The sequence below is a fragment of the Catharus ustulatus genome, chromosome 4 (assembly GCF_009819885.2).
Source record: "Catharus ustulatus isolate bCatUst1 chromosome 4, bCatUst1.pri.v2, whole genome shotgun sequence".
NCBI classification, from domain to species: domain Eukaryota; kingdom Metazoa; phylum Chordata; class Aves; order Passeriformes; family Turdidae; genus Catharus; species Catharus ustulatus.
The window spans coordinates 10,042,240-10,058,519 of NC_046224.1; the positions used below are offsets into that span (position 1 = coordinate 10,042,240).

General features: G+C 36.2%; 1 protein-coding gene across 6 annotated transcripts in view; it reads left to right on the forward strand.

Moving 5' to 3' along the window:
• Positions 1-16,280, forward strand: part of PCLO (piccolo presynaptic cytomatrix protein) — a 324,658-nt gene that overhangs the window by 261,794 nt on the left and 46,584 nt on the right. For 2 of the 6 annotated variants that reach the window (XM_033057798.1, XM_033057800.1), the window contains exons 19-22: positions 1,105-1,285; positions 2,481-2,675; positions 3,912-4,094; positions 15,263-15,404. In XM_033057798.1, the coding sequence (XP_032913689.1) occupies positions 1,105-1,285; positions 2,481-2,675; positions 3,912-4,094; positions 15,263-15,404 (701 nt within the window). Of the gene's footprint in view, positions 1-1,104; positions 1,286-2,480; positions 2,676-3,911; positions 4,825-15,262; positions 15,405-16,280 lie in introns of those variants that run through there. The other 4 variants (XM_033057799.1, XM_033057802.1, XM_033057803.1 and 1 more) reach the window with 4 other exon arrangements.

A 16,280-nucleotide genomic window follows, 5' to 3' on the forward strand; every position in this document is an offset into this window, starting at 1 on the left:
ATAGACAATCTATAAAACTAAAAGGAAAAAAGAAAACAAAAAAAATTTTTTAACCTAGAAACCATCAGTTGTTAGGAGACTTCCCCATTCCTAAACTCGGAGAGGCTTTCTTTAATTCAGGGTTTTGTAATAAAGTGACAAAACATTGTTCCCTGAGGTAGTTACACAGTTTATTTGTCTAGCACTTTAAAACTTCCTTACCTGACAATAGTTTTAACCCTGTCCCTTTAGACACGAAGCTATTTTTGACCATCCTTCCTTCAAGACTCTGTGATGAATTTCAGTACATCAGTACATCCTTTGCCCTCTCAACTGCAGGCTTGTTAAGGGAGGAAAGGACTTTATAGGTGCCAATGCTCTTTTTGTTTTACTTCTGTTTTTTTGAAAGAAATTTCACTGAGTCCTGCTAACAATGAAGGTGGCTTAGAGCAGGTTTCATCTACAGTGTTTGGGGTTTTTTAGCCAGTTTATTTGTTTCATTCCCACATTGCCATTGCTGTTCCTATTTATTCCTCAATACTGTTTAGATGCCTAAATGGTCTGTTGAATTCTATTACTTTAGTGAAGCACAAGACTAACCCTGTTTTTCTCTTTTTGTTGCTACTTCTGCATATGCTTCTCATATTATTGAAGACCTTAATAAAAACAAATATGAAACTTTCCCCCCTCCCTTAAAAGCACTGATAAAAGGGAGAAAATTATACTGCTTGGTTATCCTATTAGGGTATGTCTGTACAGATGCAAAATGGCTGGATGTCTTTTTAATATCTTTTTACTGTAGCTGCCAAGCTAGTGTTCACAAGCTGCCCTCTAACCTGCCCAGTCCTTTTTGTGTGGAGCTGCGCCATAGTCAAAGGACTCAGCTCCTAGTCCTTAGTGAGGTCCTGGTGAGAAGACACATGGGTTCAGACACATCAGTATGCTACTGAATCTGGGTTTGGGGTCACAGCATGCTCAGAGAGTCCTGAATCTGTCGGCACACAGCCTTATACCCTTCAGTCTTATACCTGATTGCAACTTCTGACAACACAACTCTAGTCTCTTCTGTGTTTGCAATCACAAACAGATCAGATACAGATATATCATACTTTGATTTATTTGTAGGTATTGATTGAGTTATCCAGCATCTCTCAGCTTGACAACACTCCTCGGTGGTATCCTCTTAAAGAACAGAGTGAAAACATAGATCATGGGAAATCTCATTCTGAAAAGAGCAGCCAACAATCTCCAAAACCATCTGTCATCAAGAGCAGAAGTCATGGAATCTTCCCGGACCCCTCCAAGGGTAGGAATGGCTTGGTGCACCTGATATGAAATATTTTCCCAGATGATGTGTAAACCTTTGCTATGTGTAAGTTCTAATAGAAAAATAAAGATAATGGTATGAAGTTTGTATACATTTTTATTAAAAATGCATTTATCTCTGTGATTAATTAGTTGTAGACAAGGCTTAAATCGTCTCAATCTTGCAAACCAGCTTACTGAGTAATTATACCCTTAAAACAGCTGCATACAGACTCTATGTGCTTTACTCATCTGCTATAGATTCTGTGCCCTTTTCATTTTCTAGATAGCCTTGGGCAAACTCAATGCATATTTAGCTTTCTATTTTTCATGTTCCTTAAATAGTCTATGGAATTTTTTTCTTCTGAAAATACCACGTTAATGCTTTATAGAACAACAATTATGATGCTATAGTGCATATGCATTTCCACTCAATGGTAATGGATTGCAGCACATCTCAGTTGTATTGGAAATCAGTGGAGCTGATACAGTAGAATACACTAATGTTTACAAAAGAATTGATCTCAGTGTCTCCTGCTCCAAGAAATTTATCTCTAATATTTTTTTTATACTAAGTAGTCAGTGGACAGGTGCTCTCTTAAAATACATTATGTGTCCTATCTAAACAAAAAACATTCCATCTGCAATCCAGATGAGAGCTCCAGAGGGACAAGACTCTGCTCCATCTCCTCTCTATTTCTCTATGTAACATTTTGCCAGGGACTGGTGTCAATATAAGATGTCTGTCTGAATAAGAGGTAAGTATAGAAGATATTGTAAGTTAGGCTGTGATTTTCCCGATGGCATTATTCAGAATAAAATTACTTACATTCACTAAATGTTTGGTACTGGTGCAGGTGATGCTGCTTAGCCTCAACATACTAGAGAATAGGAAGTGGAAAACACTATGCCATCATTCCACCAGTTTGAACCAGCAGAGGAGGTCTAATCCACAGGTGACAAAAAACCAGTACTAAATAAATTAGTACCTGGGCAAGGTAACAATGGGGAAGTAGAAAAAATGCTTCATAAGAGTTTCCTAATAGTGATATATCCTGATACTTTAAATGGAAAGGCACACCTTAATCTTTATTCCTTGTTCTGGAATTCATCTAGAAAGACAAGCCAAGAGAAAGAGGATGAAATTGTTTGTTTTTAATAAATGCAAGAGTTGTACTTCTTCATTTTCCTGGTAGACATGCAGGTGCCCACCATTGAGAAATCCCACAGCAGCCCAGGGAGCTCCAAATCTTCTTCTGAAGGACATCTCCGCTCTCACGGTCCGTCCCGCAGCCAAAGCAAAACCAGCGTCACCCAAACTCACCTTGAGGACGCTGGGGCAGCCATCGCCGCTGCTGAAGCAGCTGTGCAGCAGCTCCGCCTCCAACCAAGTAAAAGACGCAAATAAATTCCTCAGCATGGCAGCTTAATGTTCATCTGTTGCCTTTTTCCCTGCTGTCCTTCCCTTTTGGCTATTTTTTTTTCCTGTTCTTGGCACACTGTGCTCACTCTGTTCAATGTCTTTCTTTGTGTGCCTGTGTGTGAATACATATAATTACAATATACTCTTGTATTTAGAAGTCTTTTATTTATATATTTATTTATTTTATAAAGACTGCAGTGAAACTGGCTGTTTCTCCATCAGTCCCTTCACTCATGGTCCATGATGTTCCATGGTTGTGCATGACTCACAGAGAAGTCCATTGTGTTTTGATGTTACTAAATACCTACCAATGAAATAATCAAAACTTGCAGAGATGCAACTGCCAGCTCTTCAAATTGCACATAAGACTGAGACCACATTAGTAACAGGATGTATCTATAAGTAGTAATCATGAAGGACAGTACTATACACACAAAATAAGATTTGAAGTTAAAGGAACTTTTTTTTAACTACATGGCTGAGATTTCTATTTTTGAAACATGACTGTAAATATCTATTTTATTTTTTTTGGAAAGGAAATATAAGGCAACCTTCTTTATATCTCAGATAAGATTGTGTTAGCGATGAGCAGAACAGAAATACAATAAAAACATTAAACACAATAATTGCAAAACCATTAAACACACAGAGCCAGTAACAACATCAGATTTCAACAATGTTGTCAAGTTAGCAAACTCAAAGGGAGTTGAGAGCTAAGTCAGGTGTCACAGTTCAATTTTTCAAGTAATTTTTTTACCATGGATTGATTAAGGGTCAAGATAAATTTCATCTGACAACTTCAAATAGGTTAATGAATAAAACTATTCCATTCAAAAGGATTACTCTCCAGAGTATACTTCAGACCAGTATCATCTGATTGCTAGCTGAGGGTTTAGTTATTTAAATATCTCTCTGACTGTGAAGTCATTGTGTTTGTCTTTAGGATTTGTTGATATTCCATAAACTCACCATGGTATAATGCAAAACTGGGGGAAAATTATTTCCCTTGTTTTCACTGTCATTAATATTGAAACAGCCAGTTTTGATACTCTTTAATGCTGTGCATGTGGTGTCTCTTTGGTGTTTGAAAACACTACTTACTTAAATACAGAAAAAAACCACTTCTGTTTGCATGAATAACATTTAAGCTGGTTCCATCTGAGGATACATACTCTGGGTTTCCATTTCACCCACACTGCCACAGCAGCACATAAAAGCGGTCAGTCTAATCATGCCAGGAAGCAGCACAGACACAGCATAGCAGGAGTCCTCCCTATTCAAAGAACTCAGTCTGACAATCTGCCTCCACCAGCCAATGACAACAAAGACCAAAGCCAACTAGCCCTCAGGAAAGTGATGTCTGATGGACCAGTCAAGCCTGAAGGAGGTGAGCAGAAAGACATGGTTAAGAAACCAACTACATCCCAAATACTTCTTGCCATGTCAACTAATTCATTGCGATATTCAATTTTTTATTTTACCCCTCCATTAAGTGCTGTAAATGTTAACATGAATCAAGAACTCTGCTTGATTTTTCCACCTATCAGTGCATAAATCCATAATGAAAAACTGTGCTAAGAAGCATTATGAAACAACTAATGTGTGCACTTCCATTCCACTGGAGTACTTGGAATTCTGTCAAAAAGTAGTATAGTTTTGCTCATGTTGTTGCCTAATAAAAAAGCATGCATCCAAGCTGGTCTGCTTAAGCATGATTGGACATTTCTTGTACTGTGACAAAAACCTAACTGCACATTTTTGTTTATGAAAATGTAATTGGGACAATAACAATTCCTGTTTCCTCTTCCAACACAATTATTATGTCAACAGTGATTAGCATAGATAATTTTTCAAACCACCAGTGGAAAGGAAAGGAGTTTTGATCCATGTATAGCTTAATCTCTTGATAATTTTCCTATCAGCATCTTTAAAAATTATTTTCTACTTGTAGGCACCTGTAATACCACATACCACCAATTTATTCCCTCATCACAAATAAAGAGCCAGAATCTCAATCAGTTCAAATTGCCACTGTTCTTTTGACTTCTGGAGCATCTTGTTTATTTCTATGGAATCTGAGGGATAATCTAAATAAATGTTCTAACTGAACTCCCCGATGTTCTCTTGTGCTGTAATCCCTTCCTAAGATCTCAAGATTCATTGAAGGTTTTTCTGTTAACACCATTGGACACATTGGACAATATAAGCTGGCTGAGAGGGGTGCAGGAGATAAAGAGGAAATTGTATTTCAGACAACATATTCTAAGGGCATTCAGACAACTAGTGTGATGATAGAACTAACAGGGCAAAAGTAACAGATCTTTTCAAACATATTTAGAAATGACAAGTTTTTTCTTAGGAGAGCCTTTAGAATTCTTCCATAAATCTATATATTTACACAAACACACACACACACACACACAATTACTTTACAGCTCATCTCTAGACACTCAGCTCAGGCAGAACCAGAGAATGTCATGGTACAAGTTCAGGAATCATGTCTGAAAGCTGCATTCCACTCCTGGGGGATAGACCATTCAAATCTAAATGACTCTCATGATCTTTTGACATGTCATGTCTGTTGAGTTTTATCACAGACTCGTAGCCCTGTGGTGATGCCTTTTCACACAGACAGGTAATGCAAAACATCTTACTTGAGATAAGGTTGAATTAAGGTTCAGATACACTTTTATAATAAGGAAATAGAGAGTGTGTTGGCTTCAAGTACCTGTGCTAACAAACTGTTATTCCATCTTCTTTACTTTTAAAATTGCAAAAAGTCTATGTGCTGATATGTACATGGGTCAGCAATATTGGAAGCATCACAGAGAGTTATGGGAATAAGAGTCCACATTATAAATAATAAGAGTACACATTATAATAATGAGTCCACAACAAAATATAAAAAATGTTAAAATTGTTATGAAGAGATGTAGTACTTTTGTCTTTTTACTTCTGACAAACAAACACAAATGCACGGTTACCTACACAATGTTTACAAGTCTGGTTTCAGACCTGTGAGATGTTGTGGCCTCTCTTTACTGTACCAAGGATAGTTTGTCCATATTTATTCACATAAGGTAGGCCAGTAGTTACCATTTTGAGGTTAATGACTCTCATGACTTTTAGCAGGAATGAAAAGCAAGATGATTTCACTGCAGTTTTGTGGAGTATGAAAGTAAAATGAGATGAGTCTATAACCTCAAATGGAAAAAGCACCAAAGATACTCAAAACATCTTCCAACTTATGGACTTCTTTGTAGGATGAAGAGATGATAAAGGAAGAAAAGACTTCCCCTGCATTGTGAACTATGAATGTTAGGGCATCCTCAGTTTCCAAGTCTGTTCCTACAGGGATGTTGCATGTTTGTGGTACCCACCTCCATTACAGCCTACTTTATTGGTACCTGGAAAAGAACGAATTAGGAACTGGTTTTAATGACTGGAGCAGTCCTCTTAGCAAGTTAGTAGTTTTTTGTTACTATGTCTCAAATCCCTTTACTGAGGAAGCCAGTACACACACAACATTACTATTATTCTTTTACCACAACTATTTCTCTGTGCATTTATTAAACAACAGCACCTTTTAGAGGAGTTGTTTGGGTTTTTTCAGCCCAAGTACACAACAGTGATGGAAATGATTCTATGCTGTGAAGTCTTTCTATGCCTAAGATAACCATCAAAAAGAATGTCCACCTTTGATCTAGTCTCTCAATAGCTTCATTTTTTTCTCTTGAATTGAACTGGCTCTAGAAAAAACAACAAACCAAACTAGGCGAGAATCCTCAGTCATTCTGAGAGTGTCTCAGAGAAATCCTGCTCTGCTTCTGATTCCTAGGACTCTTTCTATTGGGTCTATTTTGTTAGTTATTAATTCTGTCTCTGTTGAGAAATAACAAGGAAATTATAAACAAAACTAGCACCTATAGTATAAATAGCAAATTTTGTGAGTACAAGGTCTTTCATCAGTTTTTTTTTTTTTGTTTTGGTTTTTTTTGTTTGTTTGTTTGGGGTTTTTTTAATCGAACTGAATTGCTTCTGTATTCCTTTTAAAAAGTGTATTTAAATCAATCTGATTTGAAATCAAGGGGAAGATGCAACAAAAAACCTTGGTTGTTGTTCAGAACCTTTGTAAAATCCAACAATTCACCTAGAGCAGTTAATTAAAATAGCCTCTGAAGTATAATTTTGTTGTTGCCCATGAGAGATAAGAGTGTGATCTGCAAAGAATCCAACTACATATTACACTTTCCAACCACATCCCTCAGAGAGGAGCAATAACATTGCAGATCCAGCTCTCTGAAGCCAGAAGTTGCAAGGGATCCAAGTCAGAGGAAGAAAGCAGGGCCTAGGCTTGAGTTAATTAGATTTAGATTTTGTGCAATATATGAATCATTTCCAATTATACATTCACGTAAAATTAAGCACAATCCCTTCAACATAAATCTGTGTATTAGAGTTTATCCACCAGATGAGTCAGCTTTAGACACTGTAAATCAGTCCACCACTTTTTCAGTCTGTAATTTATCCCACAGAAGGATCTTCTCATTGTATGAAATTTTCTTGGTAGGTCAGTTATGTTTTAAATAAATTATTTTAGAGTTCTTCAGATACTTGAAGAGTTGATGATGTTCTGATGACTATCACCACTTCTCTAGATACATGCATATGAAAGAGTAGGTGTATTTGGAATATAATTTTTACTGGTTTTATACAAAAAAAAGTATTTTCAAACGTATCTTATAAATTTAAAGGAATGAAAAACGTGCTTTAGTTTTAATACCTTTCAATAAAGGGAGTAAGAAAGACAAGGAACAGAAAAAAAACTTCAGCATCTGAGTTAAGAAGAGAGGTGTACCACCTCTACCTCACCACAGTAGAAATTGTAGGTTTCAGGGAAGTAAGTTCTGAGAAAAAACCAAAAGATATTGTGCATCACACAGTCATAATTTATCTACATAACTGCTCATTTTTTTAAATTATACACTTTTATAGGGACCTGTGCTCTCTAAAGGGATGTAGTTTAATGGGTAAAATTGGATGGGCTTATCCTTATTTGCACAGAAAAAGATGCCACGTTTTCCCCTAAAGGATAATAATTGTACAATGAAAAATCAATTCCTTTATTATATTAGAATATCCAGGAGTGAGCAAAAATTCCATTATTTTATGACCAAATAAGAGAATTTCTAGAAATTTATTTTTAATCTTCCTAGCATCTTTAAAGAACAGTGAATTAATATTTAAATAGTAAATAGCTCAGTGAATTTAAGTCTCAACTTCATTGCAGTCCTATACATTTTTTATGCTTTCCAAAGAACACTCATGAAAGAAAAGCTACAAGTCAATATGCTCTTGCTTGTATGTCATTTGTTGATGGATGCCATAGGCAACTCCTCTTCTATTTGGGCTCACATTATCCCAACCAAATAAACAAGCAACCTGTCAAGATAATAACACTGCTATCCTCCTTACCTGAATTAGTTAGCAAAAGTTAAAGATCTAGAGAAACTGCCATGTGTTTCAGATAAAGATCCAAACGTACCTGTAATTTAAGGTAATATCAACATTTTAATTCTACATGAATTTCAGTCTAATTTTCAAAAATGGAAAAGTTTCTTCAAGATCAAACCTTTAGCAATTTAAAATCACATTTCCTTAAAATGTTCTCTGGCACATGTACCTGGTATTATTTTATTTTGTCCCTGAAAATGGTATGGGGGGTGGAGGTGGGGCTGAGGAGGAGGGGGGAAAATGCAGCACCACAGCATTTCATAGAGAACATCTCATCTTTCATGTTACACATTTTCCATCATGACACAACAGCTTTTCCAAACAGCTGTATGTCAAGCAGTTTTACTGGTCAGGTGGTGATTTACTCTCAGAGCTGATTTTGGTAGCTAGAATACCTGCAGTAGCAAAACCCTACATCAGGGTTTTCAGAATCAATTTAAGCATCTCAAAGAATGCCAATTTAAAACACTTTAGTTCAAAAGGTAGCACACTTGCCTTAAACCAACAGCTTTGGCACATGATCACTTAAATGTCAGCATAAGAAGTTAAAGCTACACAGAAATGTGATGTGATGCATACATCAAGACATTGCCATCACTGTACAACCCATGATGCAAGTCTGAGCCAGCACTGTGAATTTTCTAGCCGCTTAGCAGCAAGAACTTAAAATTTGACAAGAATTTTCCTTATCACTAAGTTCTATTTACTGGTTTTAGCAACAATGGAGTGAAAGGAAATTGATTCCTAGGTTATATAAATCTTCTGAATTGGATGTGATTGTGGTTTCAAATACCTGCTTATCTGCTCTGTATCCATTTTCACACTTTTAATAGGCAGTGCCATGTCCTAATTTCCTACATTATTTTAGGGTGTTTCCTTCACACTTAAATAATTTATAGCCCAAAGCTGTTTAGTGACTCATGTCACTAGTTTCTTAATTTCCAAGTTAAATGGGCCTTTTTGCTACAAATATTGCCACAAATACATATTGCTGCAAATACTGCATTTCCAAGAATCATTATCAAAACAAGGACAGTTTGTCCCCACTCTCTGCAGACAGCAGAAAACTGATTCTCTCTTTTCAACCTTGTTTCAATGTAATAGCTGGCCCATTTTGCTTTGGTTATTCCTGCTATTTGCTCTTCCACCATTTTAAGATGACATGTAATTCCAGAGAATTGCTCAGATTCTTCACTTGATAACTCTTATTTCAAAAGTTATTTTCCAAAATTCTGTACAGTTGACTAACCCTACAGAATGCATGGAAAGTTATTTCATCTGAATTGCTTTCCTGGGAAAAGAAATTACTTCAGCACAATTTAAGAAGTGTGCTGTTCTTCTGTTACTCAGTTCAAATGATAAATTTCTCTGTAAAGGGTTATCTCGACATTTCACAAAATATCCCTGCTCAGTGTGCAGTCGAATCCATGTCTAATACACGGCTGTGGCTGTGGTGAGACATGTCTTAAAGTCCTGCTCAGTATGAGGAAGCATTAGGAAAATAAGCTATCTGGGGTGACCTGAGGTAGATGTGTTTGATCATCAGCTGTTTCCCCATTCTGTTGCCAGTTCACAAAAGATGCAACAAGCAGTCCCAACAACAGTTTTACCCTGTGGACCCTAACAGAGCAAGCTGGAGCAGCTCTTGCTTTTCATCTAGCAAACACTTAATAAAAACAGGAAAATTGGCATTTGGGTCACTTTGTGGTTGGAGCACTTGAAACACAAGGCTACTGAGAGCGAAGGGCAGCCAAGCTTCTGCCAGTAGACACTGTATGAGATGCCCAGTCTGTTGGTCATCAGAAAATTACACCCAGCAGATCAGTGCTGTCACCTTCTCCCATGGGCTTGCATCTCTTTGAGAAGACTCAGCGTGATGCTTTCAGCGTTTTTTGTCACCCATTTTCTCAGAAGATGGACAGTTAGAAGAACAATTCTTTTCAACTACTTACAGGCCAATTGTAACTTAATCCTGGATCCATACTTGAAGGCATTTTTCCATCCTCCTGTTTGATTCACAAACAGAACCATTATTCCCAATGCATTTTGACAGAGCATTTCTGTTTCTAGACAGAAACTGGTAAAGGGGAACATCTACAATTTATTAATCAGGAGAAAGTTCTGGTTGAATCTGTTCTTTCCATATGAAATACAGAAATGTATAGTCAAATTTTTAAAATTTAAGTCTTAAAAAAAAATACATTCACTGTAGAAGAATGGCTGGAGTGGCAGAAAGTCCTGGATTGTTTCCATTTTCTTACTGACTGATATTTCCTGTGTGAAGGATCTATCTTCCCTATATTAGGTTTTAACAAAACATCTTCTCTGTTGTCTGTTGAAAATAGATTTTTCTGAAAGGTTTAGTGAAATCATATGCCTTCCAAGCGTTCCTCTCTTAATGATTTTAATATGATATTTTTTTCATACTAAGGCGTGACTTACATGTTTTCCTTGGATCTAGAAGTTTATTTTCTAACTGGGTCCATAAGCCAAAGAATAAGCAAATACAGATTTTTGCCATACCAACAATAATTTTAAAAAATAGAGATAAAAATATGGAGCTGAAAGGTGGAGTCAGTGCTAACCTCCAAGTTACCGAATCAGCAATTCTTTTCCAGGAAGGCATAAGGGAATACATGTCCACATATCATTGTGTTGTACTTTTCCTTCTTCCTGTAAACCAAACTGAGTACAAAAGGTACCTATCAACCATTAAATTTTTTTCTTGGGAAACCCTGGTCCTACACCAGGTATAAAATTATCATCCACTTCTTGGAATCTGAAATAATTACTGTAAGCAGTTGGGAAATTTTTCATATATTTATATATAAAAACTCATTTATGTATTATTTGCTAGAATGATTGAACTGAAACTTCTCCTCATGCCAAAGCCTGTAAAACAGGCAGTTTAACAGAATCACTCAGAGGCAGCATTAACACCACATTTCAAACTACTAAATGTGACATATGTACCCATTAACACCCTTTCCAAGTAGAGAACATTTCATCTCATCAAGGGAACTACCAGCCAAAATAGGATTAACAGATGAAAATGAAATCAGACCACAACAATAGCTTTGCATAATAGGAAAATCTGTGCCCTATTTCAGAGAAAGCAGCTGATATTAGAGTTTTAAAGTTTAATTTCATATTTCTATTCTTCATAGTTCAGTGGCTGGGTAGCCCAGACAACACGATATTGCAGTCCATAAAAAGTGCCAAGCACCTGATAAACTGTGTAAAGAGTTTATAGAAAAAGGGCTGGAGGGGGTGAAAGGCTATCTCCTCTCCTTTTTGCAGAGAGAGGCCAAATGAAGGTACATAATGACCTTCAGTTACACTTTGTCTCTTCCATTTGCTGAGGCCTGAAGAGTCTTTTATCTAAAAATATAAGGCTTTAAGGATCATATGTAATTGGTAGCAAGACTTTGCCTATGACAAGTATTTTAAAAGTTTTTTAAGCTTTCAAAGAGTTTCTAAGAGTTGCTTATTGGGTTGGTTGGGGTTGTTTTGGGAGGGGTGGATGTTTAGAGGTGTTGCTTAAGAGTCCAGGGAATAATTTGTGAAATCAAAGGGCAAGGAAGCAATGAAACATAGCTGTTCCACACTCTGGATAGTTAATATTCAAATAATGGAAATTGCCTTCACCTGAGTTCCTACTCAAATGAAAATTATATATTTCAGTAAATTAAAACATTGTAGCTTCAGGAACCTGTGTGATACTAGATGACAATATCTAATCTTTGGACCCAAGTGAATCCATATGCAAGTGTTCAAATGCTACAGACCAAAATACCTCCTGCCAGACCTTTGATGTCAAAACCTGAGGACTAAATCATTTTCTAGTATAGGTAGCTATAAGCAGAAGCTCTGTAACTCAAAATTAACCTGCCCTAATACCATAATTAAAAGTAAAATTAAGACTAAATATCATGCAATATTTGCCTATCCTTTATGTAAATATTAATCCAATTGACCAAAGGTGGAAATTGTTTTGACACTTTCAGGACTTCACAAACCTTATGTAGACCGCTAAGACTAGAGGAGCAACACAGTGAACTCTGACTTTCTTGTTAAAGTTTGAAGACAATGTTTGCATGTATTCAAAAAGAAAGGGCATGGCTGCAAGTGAGTGTGCAGACTGGTTTCTTGAACACAAGAGCATGGAAAAAGTTCCATCTTTCCACATAGTGTAGAAATATAACCATAGTTATACCAACTCTCAGGGAAAATATTACTTGATAGCAAGCATTGCCACACTATCACAACTCAAAAATTTCATATATAACCAGCAGAAACTTAGAGGTCTAGATGTATCTGTAAAAATCCCAACATGTAGGAAATGTGGGTGTCTCACAAGTTATTAGATGATCTCTGTATCCAGATTCTGAATTTGTCACGAAACCAGCTGTAAATCTATTTGTGGACTTCATTTCTTGTCACAAACTGAAACTGTGATTCATTACTTTCATAGGGCAGACAAGAAAAAAAGAAGAGTAACATTAAACTTTAGAATTTTCAAAATCCAGTCATGAATCTAAACTTGGATCCATTATAATCATTCACCAAGTGAAGTGTTCTTATGAGAAAAAAATCCATCGATATGGAAAGTTATGTGAATTAGTGAAAACAGAAGAAAAACTAAAAATATATCATACTGAATGTGTAATCAGGATACAGCTGTTTCAAAAGAAACAGCTTTGGGTTGATTATAAATAGATGAAGCAAAACTTCTAATCCATTTCTAAAGGCTTAATTCAAGCTTTTCTGGATTTAACTAAATTCTAGATTCTTACTGGTTTTAGAAATCCACCAGTAAAGATACAAGAAATTATTTCAGACATTAGTTTTTACAGAAAAGTCAGTAAAAAAAAAAATCCCTAGATATGAAAGATCATTTCAGGCCACATATGTTATGGTGGAGATATGTGCTACACTAAGCAAATTCATGCCTAAGGGAAGGACTGAAGATTCTTTTCTGTGCTGGCACAATACTGCTTTGGCTTCTGTGGGTTTTGCAGATGTGTTGATCTCCCACTTGTACTCACCTGTGAGGCATTTGTCGTGCCATGGCACTACAGAAAAAAGGCAACAAAACAACCTGACCTAAAGGAACCCTCAGAACTCCAAACAGAAAACATTGGGAGACATACAGGTCATGCAAACATGAGAACTGAGGTAATGAATTAGTTTGGGACAGGCATGAGAGAGCCCCAATTCAGGCTGTTGAATACAGGGCAACTGGCAGTAATATGCCATAATGGAGAGTTTGGCCTCTCATCTCTGAAATGTCACTCTTGCCCAGCATTTCTCAGCAGCATTTTGCTGACATGTCACCACAGGCATAGGAATTCACTCACAGCACCACCAGCTGAAAGTGATAGAGCAAGCACTGCCCACAGCCACCCCAGCTGGCTATCTCTCTGGAAGAACATGGGTGACTTTCCTCCAGGTGAGGTATTGAGAGTATCTGCTAATAACACTATGATTTATTTTTTTTTTCCATTGTATTTATATCCAAGAAGGCAGCCTATGATCAACGTCTAAAATCATGGAATAGAGCTAAAGAATAATTTTATCTGAAAACAACGTAGACTGATACATTACACTTCTGGTTGTGGGCAATAGTGGAACAAAGGAGATTAATAGGGTAGAAAAGATTAAAAAGTTATGTGACAACTAGGTTTACCCACGAAGACTCTCTGTGGAGAATAATAGTTCTGTCTTAAAGGATCCTTGCCCAAGGATTGATGATAAAAGAATTGCTTCATTTATTGCCTCTAGTTCAAATTACTCACCTGGTTTTGCATTATGTTTGAGGAGTTACAATCAGCTTCCTGGTTCCACATCAGGCAGCATGCACCATTCTTCACCAAAAATATTATTCAGTTAGTCACGCATAAAAAAAAATATTGATTGCCAGTTAAAAGAAAGACACTGTTGGGGCTCTGGCTCCTATGAAATTTCCAGTTAAGTACTTGAATAATTTATTTTTGAAGAAGAATCTCTTTTAACTGCTTTACATAGGAGTTTCACACTTCAGCAAAATAACATGGAACCTCAAGACTTCATAGAAAAATAACTTTGCAAACATATTTTCTATTTTCAGTATATATCCTCAATAGATTGAAATAAAAGAAACATGACAATAGCAGATGTATCAGAGGACATTTAGCAAAATAAAAAAAATCCCCAAATCTATATTAACATTCCCAGAGAATTGTGTTATTCAATATGAGAACAGCTACTCTATTGTTCCAGTATTAATTACTATGTGTAATGTCACTGTGTCCTTTTTCATTTATATTTCTCAACTTGCTAAATGCCAAATACTGGATAATTTTTTCATGTAGTGCAGTAATGTCCAAAACACAAAATAAATCAATCTAAAGCAAAACTAACATATGCTGTACTAACACCAAATGGCATTAAATTAGATTAAGGTATCTCCCATCAAACAGGTTCATTAAAATTCTATGCATGGAGTAAGAGAGATCCAGATGGGTAGGAGCAGTTGAGAAATATAATGTATAGCTATGTTATGTCTGAAGAGGGATGGGGATATTCTCTGTGACTGTAGATTGTGTGCTTACACATCTTTGCAAGCTCCTCTCCTCAAAATCACCAAATGCAAAGAACATTTCAGAAGGAATCTGAGTAAGGCCCACTGGGGCTTTCATCTTTAGAAGATTATCATATGAAATGTTTAAATATTTCAGGTGAAAAACTGCTTTTCTGTCACTTTAATCAGAAAAGCAGTGTTAATCATTCTATACCATCTTTTTTTTTCCTTCAGACTGTTGATTTGAGCTATTAACATGACTGGAGAAAAAAAAAAAAGTGTACTATTTGGTTTAGAACACTTTATTCTATGTGAAAACAAACTTTATGTGCAAAATATGATAAAGCAATATTTGAATGTAAAATATAAAAGTGAAAGTGTTTGCAGCATGTGATTTTGATAAATTACATTTTTTCTTAATGTCAGTGGTTCTGATGTTTTACAAGTCTTTAGTAACCACATGTTCCTGCCCTGTACAGCAAGGTCTACTAATCACCGACCTGCAGAAAGTTCTGTCTCCACTGGCTCATCAGCCAGTAGTTTTGGCAGTGGATACAGCATGGATAGTGAAGGCAGCAGCAGTGCCACGGGAGAGAATAATCTATTTCCCATCCCAAGAATGTAAGGCTTTTCTTTTAATATATTGTATCCTCCATGCACAATTTATAGCACTTTCACTTACCAGTCATCTTCTTATGTAGTTTCCTCTGCAGATTTATGCAGTAGAATAGCAGCTAACTGGGGAGAATTCCCCAGAGTTCACACTTTTATTCTGCTTTGTTGAGCATTGAATTGTTAATAACCAACCAAACCTCTATCTCAACCTCATGAATTTCTTCCTGTCATATAGGAGATGTGCTGGTCTCAGCTTTTAATGAAAGTGTGTAGAGATGGGTTTGGCTTCTTTTTTAAAAGTACAACTATTGCAGGATTGAGAAAGCTTAGTTTAAATTTTCTTATTTTCCTCCCTCTGTAAAGAGGTGCTACCAGTGCAAAGAGAGTTCACATTCTGGATATAGTCCAACTTTTCTCGTTTTTAGGAGTTTCACTAGAATTTCTCAGTTCTTGGCTGGAAAAATCTTTTTGGTACGGAGTCCCTGTAGGAATTATCAAGCTATTATCAGTGTAATGATCCTATAAAATGATTTAATTTTCCAAGTTTATCCACAAATTCCAAATTTATCTACAGATAAAGGTTTTGCCAGGATTTTTTTCACCTCCTCTGTCATCATACACAATCATTTAGCAATTTCATTTATATTCCCTAATAGAACAAAGTAACTTCTGATCAACTTAAGGATTTTGGCATGAAAAAAAATTATAGATTGACTGGTCTCAAAATATTAGTTGGTGGTCATTGTTCGTTCATTGTCTGCAGTATTTGTTCAATATTTTCTCTAAAATTTTTTTTTTTTGCTCTTCCCTTGAAGTTGTGAACTATTAGTCACAAAAGACAAGCTTCCTAGAAAAACTCGAAGTGAAAATTCTCTAGAACTG